Raw genomic sequence first — 15,260 nt, 5'->3', positions numbered from 1 at the left:
TAGTTGTTTTATAAATAGAGGTTATTTTGAAAACGCGCATTTGTGAACACAGATGTCAAAAGTTGTGCATCTGAGTCAATGCACAAACAAGAGTTGCACACTGTTCATTTGTGTGGTTGTGTCAAGTACACCTGACACAGGAGCAGCTAGCCTGGGCTATCAAGTACACCTGACAGAGGAGCAGCTAGCCTGGGCTACTTCACTGTATTTGAAAAGCATTTTTGTGAAACAAAACATTTAAAACAAAAAATTACATTCTGCAAATACATTAAGATTTGTAACCTACATATCTGAAACAAAGCTGCACCAATAACCCGAGCTGACCTCATCAGGGAATCAAGTGCAGAGAGACTGGACCACAAGGAAAGTGAAGAGACTCTGGAACCACTCATGTGAACCAGCAAAGGACACCAACACACAAACCAAAACAACTTATGGGTAAATCCTTACAGCTATAGGTTGAATTTATCTGCTTTAAGAAAAATAAATAATAAACAGAAAAATTAGTTTTAAAATGTGAAGCTCTGAAAATAGCCCTAAAGTGTAAACACATCTATAAATTTTCATGTTTTAGAAATTTAGATGAATTTAGAACATTCAAAATTATATGAAAATGTATTAAACATTTAAAAATAGGATTATTTCATATCTTACCAATACTTTCAATTTGGCAAAATCATAGGGTAATGGATAGCATCTAGTTAAACTTAATGTGATAAATCGCCATGAATTCAAACATATTAGGGATTGAGTAGTAACTAAGTTATGTCAAAATGGTAAGGAGGCCCCTTTGGCAACCACTTTTCTGGACTAATAACACATATCAACACAGAATACCTTTGACATGAAATCACTCTGGATCTCTACATGCATGAGGGATAGGGGACTGGGAGGAAACCTAGAGCCTCGGACATGCTAGTCATGTGCTCTGCACTGAGCTACTTCCCAACACTCCAGATTGCTATGGGTAGGAGAGTTCAAGCTTTCTTAACATCTTCCTATCTTATGGCAACATGTGCTTCATCTTTTTCTACAGCCTGCTTTCCTATACCATACATTTCAAATTCCCTGGCAAACACTAACCAACTAAGTATTTATTTAGCTTCCTATAGAGAAATGGGTATAATATAGTTCTACTTTTCGCTAAGGCCTGAGGTTGATATTTCCTATGCTATATAGAATATGTGAGGTGAGAATGCATCTAAAGCACAGGGTCTCTGAGGGAGGATCAGAAGACTTGGCCTTCTACATTGTGAATTGATTTTACTAAGGGGAATACAACTGTAAACTGATGGAGGGCAACTGCAGTTCAAAAGGAAATGGAAAGCCAGGCATGGTGGCACATGCCTATAATCCCAGCATTCTGGAGACTGAGGCAGGGCGATTGCAATGAACTTGGAGCCAACTTGGACTACATAGTGAGTTCTAGAACAGCCTGGGCTAAAGTGTGAGACCCCGCTTTAAACAACAAAAAACAAAAATAGAAACGTGTATTTTTGTGGTAAGATTAACCTTAGATTCATTCGTGAAAATGAAGTTCAAACATACTTCATACTTTACAATTCAAGATGAAGGTAAAGGTATATAGGCATGCCAATGCTATGTTGGAAACATACCTACTGTGCACAGGGTTAATATCAGAATGGAATATGGCTGCTTCCTGCTCTCCTCTGCTTGTAAAACAAATCTCATGATTTTCCTGCCACGGGCATCTCCCATATGAGCTACATAAAATAAGTCTGATAGGTTGTTTTTGTTGCCAAATAAACATCTTAAAACTTTCAGAAGTGGTACATTTGACCCTGGAGTAACTTCCATTACTTGGTATTACTGAGTCTAATAGCAGTACAAATGTTAAGGATATTGCTTTTAATAGGATAATCACCAGAAGTAAATACGTTAGCGTAACTCAGATGCTCATTTTCACCCAATGTAACAGTGTTTTATTCTTAAATGAAGTGGCATGTTTACTTCAATTTTTGTCAGTTTACTGCCTGCTCAAAACCAAGACAGCAGGTTTATCCATGTAAGTGTGTCTTATTTGGGCACTGAACAGTAACACTGCTTTTTAGATAGGGAGTAAGGCACTAAATGGTGGTGAAATAAACAGGTATGATGAGTTACTTGTTTAGAATCCTAAAAACAGCGATCGTTTAGAATAACACTATTAAATTTTCTTCACAAACAAGGCATCCTGTTGGCAACAAAAAGAAACAAAAGGTCATGATGAACCTAATACATTCACTGTCTCAGCCAAACCACTTGAAATGCCATCAAACTTAAGAAAGCTACACTAGGGTGTGGAAGGGTTAAAGGCACCAAAGGAGAATTCCATCCACTTCCAGTTCTGAGAGCTAGGAAAGCTGTGTGTAACACTGCATACCATCTTATTAATTAGTTTGCGTATGTATGTGCGTGCATGGGGACAGGACTTGCAGAAGTTGGTTCTCTTCTTCCACAGTATGGATCTTGGGAATCAAACTATTTGTTAGGCTTGGCAGCAAATGCCTTTACCCAATGGGGCATCAAAATTATCAGTAGTTAAGTTTTAGTTTGTTTTTTTGTTTGTGTTTTTTCAGAACAAGGTCTTAGTTTGTAGCTCTGGCCTTCTAGGAGCATACAATGTAGAACAGGCTGGCCTCAAACTCAACCAGGTTGGCCTCGAGCTCACAGAGAGCCACCTGCCTTGCTTCTGCCTCCCAAGTGCTGGTATGAAAGACGTGTGCTACTACACCCGGCAGTAGTTGATTTTTACTTTGACAAATCAGTATAAATCAAGTGCTATTTTGGTAAGAAATTTATTTTATGAAATATGAAATTAGTGCAGTGTTTCACACAGTCCCATTTATAAAGCTAAACTAATTCTAGCACCGAATGAATATTCCAAGTAACACTAAGGCAAAACAAAAATGGCTACCTCAAGACAGAATCTACAATGCAAATGACATGTACCCACACAGGGTATACTGAAAACAATGAAGTATGGATAGAAAAAATTAAAACCACATTTTCTCTGTGAAAAATACAACTATTAGTAAAATAAAATGTACAATTGAAAATTTTCCAAAGGAAAAAAACACACTATAAACAAAAATACTTTTCTTTAAAACAGGGAAAATAGTACGTCACTTTTTTTTTCCATCATCACAATTGAACTTGACACAAAAAGCAGTCACAGGATTGCACAGTTCCACACCCAGTTTCCCGGACATGTTAAAGGACTCGATAGAGCAGAGCACAGCTTCTGAGCTTCATGTTTTAAACTCAAGACATTCTCATATAGGATGTCACACCATACCAGATCCGTTTACAAAATGTACAATACTTTCCACACTGTGGCCAGTCACGAATGATATCTGCCACCTCTTTCGTCCTGACACCAGTCATGGGGAGTCAGGTCACTTCAATGTCATTTCTCTAGCAATAAAAGTATACTTAGTGCATGCTTTATTATTTTGTCAAAAGACGTTTGTGAAAACGAAAACTCAGTCACCCCACAGTTGAAAATATAGAAAAATCATTTAAGATAAAATGACTGGCTTCCGTGGCAGCACCACTGTCCTCAGCAAGGTTCCCCATGGTATTGGGTATGTCTGCAAGACACCACTGCTGGAGATGTGATTATCTGTGACACTATGACATTTCATTAGTGCTATAAAAAGGGGGGATGTTGTGGAAATGTTAGGAACATTTCTGTTGCACATGATTTAGAAGTTCTCCAAATTTCTCAAATAGGTCCTCCACCCACTTTACATTTTTCATACAAAGTTGAACAATCTCTTCCTGTCCTAAATCTTCATTTTTTTTCTGAACAGACGATATCTAAAATAAAGAAATAATTTGTTGCATTAGTTTACACAAGATCACTTTTCTTAATACCTTTCTTTCTTTCTTTCTTTCTTTCTTTCTTTCTTTCTTTCTTTCTTTCCTTCCTTCCTTCCTCCCTCCCTCCCTCCCTCCCTCCCTCCCTTCCTTCCTTCCTTAGAAAGAAAGGGTTTCTCAGAGTAACATCTGTGGCTGTCCCGGAACCTGCTTTGTAGACCAGGCTAGCCTCTAACTCACAGGGATCCTCCTGCCTCTGCCTCTCGACACCATTCAGCAACTTAAATATTTTCTAAGGCTTTACTAATGCACCAGAAGCTACTCACTTTTTAAATTTATTTATTTATGTATTTATCTGTTTATTTGGTTTTTTAAAACAGGGTTTCTCTGTAGCTTTGGAGCCTGTTCTAGAACTCGCTTTGTATACCAGGCTTGTCTTGAACTCACAGAGATCTACCTATCTCTGCTTCCCAACTGCTGGGATTAAAGGTGTGTGCCACCAGCCTAAATTTATTTATTTTTATTTTCTGTACATTGGTATTCTGCCTGCATGCAAGTTTATGTGAAGGAATAAAATTCCTTAGACCAGGAGTCTGTAGACAGGTATGAGCTGGGACTCAAACCTGGGTCCTCTGGAAAAGCAGCCAGTGCTCTTAACCGTTGAGCCATCTCTCTAGTCCCAGTCCTTGTTATTATTATTTTTAAAGTGACACAGCCTTACCATGTAGTCTTGGCTGACCCAGATGATAAATACTGTTTTATATAAACTTATATTTTGCCTGCGTGCCTGATACCTACAAGAGGCCATATGAGGGTGTCAGATTTGGAGCCACCATATGGGTGCTAAGAATTGAACCCAGGTCCTCTGGTAGATCAGCCAGTGCTCTAAATTTCTGAGCTGTCTCTAGCCACCCCCACCCCCAAAGGACAAATACGTCAACTCCATCTAGATGACTATAAAAACAGTCAATACAGCTCGTATCACCATCTTTGTTTTCTCCTTTAGACTTAGGACCATCTGTCTATATGAGGCTATTGCCCAACACATCAGGGACAGCTCTGTGCTAATTAAACCTGGTAATTATAAAACTCAGTACTATGAGGCTGGAGAGGGCTCAACATTTAGGAGCAGTTGATGTTTTTGAAGACTTGGGTTTGGTTCACAAACATCCAAATGGCGGCTCACAACTGTCTGAACTCTAGTTCAAGAGAATCCTCTTTTGATATCTGAAGACACATCACAAACATGGTGCAAAAACATACATACATACAGGCAAAATAAAATTAAGTCTTAAAAAAATGAAAAAAAAAAAACTAGTACTGGTTAAGATAGTGTGACTGAGATAGGCAGTGGTGTCACACACCTTTAATCTCAGCAATCAGGAGGCAGAGGATCTCTTTGAGTTTGAGGTCAGCCTGGTCTATATAGAGTGAGTTCCAGGACAGCTGGAGGAAAAAAATAAAAATCTGCTGATGTCACATCTCAACTTTTCCATCTCAAATTTATAACACTAAAAAAGTTATAGTTCTAATCTTTCTTTTTTTTGGGGGGGGGCTGATCATCCTGGGTGCTGGAACTAAAGGACCACGCTATCATGTCCGGTTCAAAACACCATGTATTATGAAATTATAATCAAATGCTACCAGCTTACAAAAATTGCCAGTTTTTATCTTCTTTTTTTTCCTTTTCCGGGAGACAGGGTTTCTCTGTGTAACAGCCCAGGCTGTCTTGGAACTAGCTCTTGAAGGCCAGGCTGGCCTTGAACTCACAGAGATCCGCCTGCCTCTGCCTCCTGAGTGCTGGGATTAAAGGTGTGTGCCAGCACCACCCAGCGCCAGTTTTATCTTAACAAGTGAGGAGGGTTTGATATATCTGGGCATTATTTACAAAAGAATCTAGGCAAGTAAGTGCACATACATTTTGTACTTCTTTTTAAAGCATCCACAGACACTGTAGTTAGAGTCTCTTTCCTTTTCCTCCTCCCTTTCTTTCTTTCTTTTTGTTTTTTTTTTTTTTGTTTTTTTTTTTTTGTTTTTTGAGACAGGGTTTCTCTGTAGCTCTGGAGCCTTTCCTGGAACTAGCGCCTGTAAACCAGGCTGGACTTGAACTCACGGAGATCTGCCTGCCTCTTCCTCCCAAGTGCTGGGATTAAAGGCGTGCACCGTCACTGCCTGGCTTAGAGTCTCTTAAGAAAATTCAGATGCTAGGCAGTGGTGACACATGCCTTTAATCCTAGCACTCAGGAAGCACAGGCAGGCAGATCTTTGTGAGCGAGGCCAGCACGGTCTATAGAGTGAGTTTCAGAACAGCCAGGGAGAAACTCTGTCTTGAAAAAACAAAAACAAAAACACACCCTAAAAACAAACAGAAAATCCAGGAAAACATGTTATTTCATTTTAAATAAATAAAACGCAATTACCTCATTCTTACATATTAGATAAACATGGTATTTATAATGATGGAGTGAATGATATAATGAATATAACTGTATTTTCTCTGGATCAACAGCAAACTCCTAAAAAAGAAAGAAGTTTACAGGTACTTTTCATGTTGAATGACAACCTGGAAATTGTCTTATATGGTTAGGTATGAGACTGTATGAATATACATGAGAAGCTTAAATATAAATTATATTTTAATTCATCCTCTATCACATTATGAGTATATGTTATTTGAAAAACTAGTACTATAGAAAAATCCAAAGAGAAACATGTAAGATAACAAAAGCCTTTTTTTTTTTGAGGTAGGATCTCACTCTGTAGCTCTGGCTAACCTGAGACTCAGATACACCTGCCTCTGCCTCCCTAGCAGTGGGATATTCTTAAAACTGGGCCCATGAGGCTGAAGCAGGTCTTGAACCCCTGATCCTCCTGCCACCTGCCTCCCAAGTATAGCATGTAATTGTTACCAGGATTACCAGTCTAAATGCAGAGTAAAAGATTTCTATTATGGCTTCAGAGATAAATGTGTCTGGTGGCATGTTTCATAGTCTTTCAGGCTCTTCCTCTAGGCTAGGTTTAAATATTCAAGTAACATTAATTTTCTGACAATAATGGAATCAACAAACACAAACTGACCCACACACCGAGTGCCCAGCAGTTCCCGCATTTTTATCAACCCATAACTTAGAACTTTGGGTTATTGTAGGTATACCATTCCATGCTCATCCCCTAAATAAAAATTATATGAAAGCATGGATTTTTGACTAGCTTTTGACTATGATGCCCCTAGTTCTTTAGATCTACTTTATTATTTTTGATTATGTATATAGTTGTGACTGAGCCACCTCTCCAGTCCCCTAGAAGTTAGAACTGTATTTGTCACAGTACAAATATACAAGTGCTTGCTGTAGTTGTCTGACAGACAATCAATGGGTCTATCTCTTCTTTGCATAAAGTAAATATTTTATTTTATTTTTTTTAAAGATTTATTTATTATGTATACAACATTCTGTCTTGATGTATGCCTGCACACCAGAGGAGGGCGTCAGATCTCAGTACAGATGGTTATGAGCCACTATGTGGTTGCTGGGAATTGAACTCAGGACCTCTGGAAGAGCAGCCAGTGCTCTTAACCTCTGAGCCATCTCTCCAGCCCCCTAAAGTAAATATTTTAAACTAAGCACCATGCTATGATTGTATTCCTAGTGCTCCAGAAGTAGGTGGCCTTGTGAGTCTGAAGCAAAGCCTAGTTTATACAGCAAGTTCCAGGATGGCACAGTAAGACCTTATCTCAAAACAAAACAAACAAAAAAGAAAAGAAAGAAAAGAAAAAACAGAGAAGTACTAAATATCAGTTTTGTTTCTGAGACAGGGAGGGTATCTCCACATCACCTTGGCTGTCTAAGAACTTACAGAGATCCCACTGCCTCTCTCTGGGATTAAAGGTGTATGACACCACATCCAGTCTTATAAACTATTTTGCAATAAGTACATACTTTTTGCGTTTGTGAATGAATTTCTACAAGAAAAACCTTCGTTTTTTGGAGACAGGGTCTCAAATAACCCAGGCTACCCTGGAAAGTGCAGCGTAGCTGAGGCTGTCCTCAAACTCCTGGTCCTTCTGCTTCCACTTACCAAAGTGCTGGGATTCAGGTATGCACTACCAGCCCTAAATGTAGTTTTTGATGTGAAATGGTTATACTGCTAAATTATTTTCTAAAAAGTTTGTAATTACTTATACAGTAGAGATAAACATGTCATTTTAGTGACTGTACAGACATATTAATATTCAATCTTATAGGGCTGGAGAGATGGCTCAGAGGTTAAGAGCACTGCCTGCTCTTCCAGAGGTCATGAGTTCAAGTCCCAGCAGCCACATTTATGAGAAACCATTTATGAGAAAACTGTATACATAATAAATAAAATCTTTTAAAAAAATTCAATCTTATGAAGTGTTTACACACACCAAAACATGTGTTTCCAAACTATATATAAGTAACTTTGAACAGGTAAAAAATGATAAGTTTTCTTGTTTATCACTCCACAATGCATACATACTTTAAATATATTACACATAAATATTTTTAATAAATTAAAAATAGTTTTAAAACTATATGCAAACATATAAACTTAAACATCGAATGAGTTCCCTTATTAGTCTATTTTATAAATTCTGTGAACACTCACTATTGCCAGGTACAGTTCAAGACACACAAAGGAGAAGTAAGAGTGTCCCTTCCTCAGAACATAGCTGCTTATCCCACCCCAAAGACGATACTTCATGATAGCACATCTGCTTGTTTCCATGGTGTCATGGGAACTGTATTAAACTGGAAAAGGTTATTCTTTAAGCAATATGTACTTACCTGTGCAGACTTAGTGGTTGCTTTAGAAGTCCTTAGAGTTTTCTTATTATAAGTTTTGCCATTCATTTTTATTTTAGAAATAGCAGATCCTCCACTTTTTGCTTTAGAGTCTCGAGTAATAATTGTTAGTTCAGGAAAACTTTCCAATGCATTCTTTAAAATAATGAAGGATAATAACTCACATCAGAAGAAAACTAATTGGAATTTCTAGTCATTCAAAATTTATATACACATACATGGATTCTTTGAACCTTCTCCCAAAGAATAAGGATTCTGTCTCCCCACTCTTTGAACCTGGGCTAATTGTATGGCCTGATTTTTTGAGCAACAGCACACCATGCTGAAGGAACTCCTGAGTTATTACTAGCAGTGCCTTTTTGATTGTGAAATAGGGAAAATAGGAATATATGCATTTCTTACAATACCGCTTCCATCCTGACTAAAAACCTGAACCAGAGCCAAACCAGGTACCAGGAAGCCATCAGATTCTAAATGAGGATAAGGACAAAAGACAGTAAGAAGACTGCTGTGTTTCATCCTGCACTCCTCTGGCTTTCTTTGACTGGACAGAAAGCACTTGTGAGAAAAGATCCTAAAGCAGAGTGTGATGGTGTTCTGACCACAGACAGGGTGCTGCCAATGATGGTGGCCACATGGCAGAACCATTCCTATTCTAGTCTTTAAAACCCACTGAGTTTTATGTTCTTACCTGCTTGGTAAGTAATTGTGACCTGAAAAGCTAAACGCAATAACAAAATGATCCCTGTTTACAAATGTGGTGACTTTGATCATAGTTTTCCTAACATTAGATTTAGCTAGCTAGCAGCAGCTTGAATTATTCATTACTATATAACCCTTATTATGCAGTAAGGGTTAAAAGTGCTGCTGTTAGATTTATGGGTCAGAATGTAATTTAACTTTCACTGTTCTCTTCCAGACCTCCAGTTTCCACAAACAGGTATTGTGAACCTGAAAAGAGTACATCTTCCCTTTATTTGTGGGCTGTATAGATACTGAACCTGGGACCTCATGTGTTCTAGGTAAGCATTCTATAACTCACTGAAATATATATTTCCCTACTTCTCTAGCTCTGTATTAAGTATTTTTGTTTAGATTATTTTTTTTTCGTTTTTGTTTTTGAGACAGAATGTTATTATGCAGGCCAACCTGACATGGAACTCAAGGTCATCTTCTTGCCTCAACCTTAAGAGTGCTGAACTTATAAATATATACAATTACTATCAATGGAAAACAACAACAGACTTTGCCCATGTTGACATAATCAAATAGTTCTAGATGTTACACATTAAAAAAAAAGGAAGTCTGGCAAGTTTTCTGGACTGAATAGCTTTTATGATAAATTTTCTGAATTCAGAGTATCTTTCAATTCTATATTTCACGTAACAAAAATACCAACTTATGTCATTAAGATACATTAACAGTAAAAACTAGAATTCCTCATTTTCCTGCTTCTGCTTTCCAAGTGTTGGGATTATAGGTATATTATCACACACCAAGTTAATCTTTAATTATAGATAAAATGTGTAAGTTTAAAACTATTTTAAAATTATTTTTAAGGTTTATTTTATTATTTTATGGTGGTGTTTTTCCTGAATGTATATATGTGAATAGTGTGTGTGGCAGAAGAGGGTACTGGAGTTACAGGTGGTTGTGAGTCTCCATGCGGGGCTTTGTAAAAGCAGCACATGATCTTATGTGCAGAGCAACCTCTCCAGCCCACAATGAGAAAGCTTTTACAAGTTATAAGACTGCATGCACATTTTGGAGGAAGATCATGCAAGCAAAACACCCATCCATAAACAAAATAAAAATATATCTTTTTAAAAAAAGGGAAAAAGTTATAAAAGGAATATAAGACTTGAATATGGGAGTTGAAGAGAATTGCTTTTGGGAATCATGAAAAAATTTTACAGGAGGAACATCACATATAAATGATGAAAAAAATCAATTTAAACATAAAACACCAAAAAGTTAACAACATGCTAAACAAGCTCATAACCAATAAACAACTCTTGTTACATTTAGAAAGAAAATTACAGTGGTTCTGGGAGGGAGTATAGAGCAGTGGCAAAGCACTTGCCTAGCATGCATGAAGTCCTAGGTTCAATTGTCAGCTCTAGAAAAAAACAAAAACAAAGCAAAACAAAAACAGCGCTCAAAAACTAAAATTACAGATTGACTTTACTGCACTTTACTTTCTACTTGCTTGGGACTGACTACTGCAGGTTTGCTAGTGCACACCTTGACCGGCTGGTCCAAGTGAAGATTCACCAGAAGTCTTCTGCGATTATCATTCAGCATGCCATCTATTTTTTTCATATGTGGTAAAAGTAGCTCATCTGAAATAACAATTTATTTCAATAGGATAAACTATCAACAAATATTTCCTAATACCCATTTTTCCCCTTAGACCATTGGTAAGTTAGAAGACATTAAATTCATTGGCTTATGTAAAATACAGCTTTTAAGAAATAGGCATTTGCCGGGCACTGGTGGCGCACACCTTTAATCCCAGCACTCGGAAGGCAGAGGCAAGAGGATCTCTGTGCGTTTAAGGCCGGCCTGGTCTACAGAGCTAATTCCAGCCAGCCAGGGCTACAGAGAGGTCAGCCTGCACAGCGGATTGCATCACAGCAATGATGTGGTGGTATGGAATGTGCTATGCAGACCACGTTACCTTCATCTACCTACTTCAGCCTCTCAGGTGCTGGGATTAAATGTGTCCATCATCACGCCTGGCACCTTGGCTCAAGTAAAACAAAAGGATGCCCACTAGAAAGATAGTCAATTTCTCTAAACCTCATTTATTATCTAGCAATAATACTACAAAATACAAACATTTAAAAATTCTATAAAACACTGAATATGAACAAGATTGTTTTTCTGCCTAGTACTAACTAGACATGGGGCCAAGGCCTTGCACACACTAGTTAGGGAAGTGCCTTACCATTAATTACAACCCTGTTCAGAGATATCCTTAGTTTATTCGTCAAACTATAACTCTAGCTGGTCTGAACTTATTAACTAGACAAGGCCTAGAACTCACAGAGATCCACCTGCCTCTGACTCCTGAGTGCTGTGATTAAAGATGTACACTACCACACCTAGCTGAGATATTCTTAATTCACTGTAATTTGGGGCCAAGATGAAGTAGGGGAAGAAAAATTAGTGTAACCTATTGTCAGAAGTAAGTCAAAAAATGGGTATGCTAGAAAAGGTGACAGGCTCACACCTTTAACCCTGTCTCATCCTCCCCTCAGAAAAACAAAAGGGGGGAGGGAGTAAAAACACAATGGTAATAAATTAACCGTTTTTATTGTATTAAATACCTGAGGTTATTAGACTGTTAATTTCCCAGTATAGTATTGCCATATATTATATAAGCCATAACTTAATAGTATACAAATAAGTAACAGGCAAGCATTAGGGTAAGAAATGTCAAGTGTGGTAGCATACACAGTACTTATTAGCACTTGGGAGACAGAGGCAGTTGGACAAACCCAGGAATAAATAACAAAATAAAATAGACACCAGTGAGAAAATTCATCTAAACAAAAACAATTTGAGTGTGCTCTTTAGTAGGCGTACCATTGCTCTTCTCTAGTGCTTGCATTGTGTCTGGATCCAGAGCAATGCTAACAAGCAACTCCATGTAACTCTTGAAAGTTTCCTTCATTGCTCTTGTGTTTAGAAAACGAGTGGCAAAGGGAGCTGGAGGATCAAATTCTAGGACAAATAAGAAAGAGATAAGACACTAAATTTTTCCTTCCTGACAATTTAAATATTATTTTTCTTTCTAACAGTAGCCTATAAACAAGACTGAAGACACAATTTCTTCCCATTTAAATCTTCCTAACTCTTTGTTTAGAGACAGCCAGGCAGAGCTGGGGAGATGCCTCAGTCAGTGAAGTGCTAGCATGAAGATCTGAATTCAGATCCTCAGCTGTCCACACCAAAAAACCAAGTGGGAGCCGGGCAATGGGTATGCCTTTAATCCTAGCACTTGGGAGGCAGATGTAGGCATATCTCTGAGTTCAAGGCCAGTCTGATCTACAAAGCAAGTTGCAAGACCCTGTCTCGAAAAAAAAAAAAAAAAAAAAAAAAAAAAAAGAAAGAAAGAAAGAAAGGGAGAAAAGAAACAAGCAAACAAACAAAAGTTAAGTTTTAAAGCACACACCTTTTTCCCCTTCGAGACAGCCTATCCTGGAACTCGCTCTTACAGAATAGGCTGGCCTCAAACTCAGAAATCTGTCTGCCTCCTGAGTGCTGGGATTAAAGGTGTGTTCCACCACTGCCCAGCAGATGGCACACACTTTTAATCCCAGTGCTGGGAATGTGTAGACAGGAGGATCTTTAGAGGTTGTTGGTCAGCCAGTCTTTCCCAATCACCACACTCCAGATTCAATGCAAGATCCAGTCTCAAAACGTAAGGTGCCAAGGAACAGAAGAAGGCAGCAGCCACCAATCTCTGGCCTACACATGCACATATGTAAAGACACATTAGCACAGAAACAGAAATATCCCAGATGAATAGTTGTGGCAGTACCTGCACTTAGGTGAGGCAGAATGAACAAGAGGAGTTTAAGGTCTAGCAACTTACCAAGTTTAAGGCTGGCCTGGTTCCCACATAAGAGCAAATCACTGTAGAGCTTGTTTTGTTCTGTTGATGCAGGGTTTTGCATTCAGCAGTCTCCAAAAGCATTAACCTCACAAGTGCCGATCTTATAGGTGTGTGTCACCAGGCCAGCACTGCAGAGCTTGTAATACAGAACAAAGCCTAGACTGGTAGCTTTCTCAAGCAGAACCTTTGCTGGTAGTAAAGAATGGTATTAAAGCTTACACATATACAAAGCTTCCCAGGTGATCGTGGAGCCTGGCATCTAACACACAGGCCAGTTGAGAGCCAGTTTCTCTTCTGACATCCCACAGACACCTAGACACCTGCTGCTACCTCTTAGAGCTGCAGTCTCAATGATTTCTCTATGTCTAGTAAAGTAGGCAAGAGTTGGCATAGTGAAGAGAGGCAGAGACAGGAGGAGCTCTATAAATTCGAGGTCTGTACAAGTTCCAGGCTAGCTAAGGATACAGACTAAAATTCTTGATAAGAAACCAAACAGCTGGACAGTGCTGGCACATGCCTTTAATCCCAGCACGCTGGGCTGGGAGAGGGAGAGAAGACAGGTAGGCAGATCTCTGTGAATTCAGAGCCTGGTTTACAGAGCTAGTTTAAGAACAGCAAGGGCTACACAGTGAAACATTGTCCTGAAAAACCAAAACCAAACAAAATGAAACACTGTAGTGAAAAGGAACAGCGGGCCTGCTTTTCGTCCTGTCCAGCTCCCACATGGCTAGCTTAGCCCTGGAAATAATAACACACAAACTGTATTCATTTAAACACTGCCTGGCCCATTAGTTTCAGCCTCTTATTAGCTAATTCTCACATCTTGCTTTAACCCATATTTAGTAATGTGTGTAGCACCACAGGTGGTGGCTTACCGGGAAAGATTCAGCATGTCTGACCTGGCCGCTGGCTCCATGGTGTCTGTCTCAGAGAGGCAAGGCGACTGTCTCACTTCCCTCTTCCTCCCATCATTCTGTTCTGTCTACTCCACCCACCTATGTTCTGACCTATCAGGCCAAGCAGTTTCTTTATTAATTAACTAATGAAACAACGGATAGATAGAAACACTCCTACATCAAAACACTATTAAGACACCCAAGAACAAACATATTCCTTCTTTTTTTTCTATATGTAAAATTACTACAGAATTCTAGTGGCATGTATTTAAATTTTTTTTAATACTGTGGGAGCTCCTTCAGCCAATAGCTTTAAGATACCAGCCCACTGGGCATGGTCTCTTATCCTATAAAATGCCGCTGTAAGGCTTGCAGTTGCTCTCGCTTCTGGCTGCTGGACTCTGTTCCTGTTCCCCATTCATGCAGAGGACTGTGATCTAGGACAGTGACCTGTGAGTCTCCCCTAAATAAATAACCCTTTATTATACTTAATTCTGAACTAGTGTAAGATTATTTTGTAATGTCCATCATCATCTGGTACCTGAACGTAGGGACCAGTCCACATGTTTTGGGATCAGTTCGCCAGCTGCATGGCACATTGGGCACTGACTCTCATGCCCGTGGCTCAAGCTGGACCTCAGACACGGCAGGCTGCTGCTCAGCGCTCCCTGGATGACAACCTGCCACCTGCGATTCCTGTGGTGCATGCAGTTTGCAAGATGCACTGATGGAAAGGTTTTCTCTTTTACCTGGGCCCCAATTATCAGAATCGTTTGATCACCTACATCACCGCTCTTAATTTGTTAAACAAAGCATATTTTTCAGTACCTAAGTAAGCAACACGTGGTGTTCACTGCTGCTAGCATCTCTGGGCCACAGGGCTGCAACTGCGACACCTGCTGGCCGGTAGCGATTATTATATCTACACCAATTTACAGTAGGTAAGATCTGAAAAAACTACAAAAAATGACGACAATATCCAGGGGCTCAATAATTATTTTGCTTATAGTATGGGAAGGTATTCTGCAAGGCTTACACGATTTTCCTTCTACATCCTTTTATAGGAATTAGCTTTCTTTTCAATATTATCTC

At 38.9% G+C, this 15,260-nt stretch overlaps 1 protein-coding gene and 1 long non-coding RNA gene across 3 annotated transcripts in view; one reads left to right on the top strand and one right to left on the bottom strand.

The window, feature by feature from the left end:
- Positions 1-15,260, top strand: part of LOC119815674 — a 39,645-nt gene that overhangs the window by 12,454 nt on the left and 11,931 nt on the right. Inside the window, exon 3 of the long non-coding RNA XR_005285552.1 lies at positions 9,568-9,670. This is a non-coding gene — a long non-coding RNA (uncharacterized LOC119815674). The remainder of the gene's footprint in view (positions 1-9,567; positions 9,671-15,260) is intronic.
- Positions 2,786-15,260, bottom strand: part of Qser1 (glutamine and serine rich 1) — a 67,226-nt gene continuing 54,751 nt past the window's right edge. For both annotated transcript variants that reach the window (XM_038331928.2, XM_038331929.2), the window contains exons 8-12: positions 12,240-12,377; positions 10,893-10,990; positions 8,631-8,783; positions 6,243-6,338; positions 2,786-3,822 (exon numbers count right to left, since the gene is read on the bottom strand). In XM_038331928.2, coding sequence (XP_038187856.1) covers positions 3,682-3,822; positions 6,243-6,338; positions 8,631-8,783; positions 10,893-10,990; positions 12,240-12,377 — 626 coding nt within the window. In that variant the 3' untranslated portion in view covers positions 2,786-3,681. The remainder of the gene's footprint in view (positions 3,823-6,242; positions 6,339-8,630; positions 8,784-10,892; positions 10,991-12,239; positions 12,378-15,260) is intronic.

Source organism: Arvicola amphibius, chromosome 5 (genome assembly GCF_903992535.2).
Source record: "Arvicola amphibius chromosome 5, mArvAmp1.2, whole genome shotgun sequence".
NCBI lineage: Eukaryota > Metazoa > Chordata > Mammalia > Rodentia > Cricetidae > Arvicola > Arvicola amphibius.
Note: the sequence above shows the minus strand (reverse complement) of the source record. Positions and strands in the feature narration are given on the sequence as shown.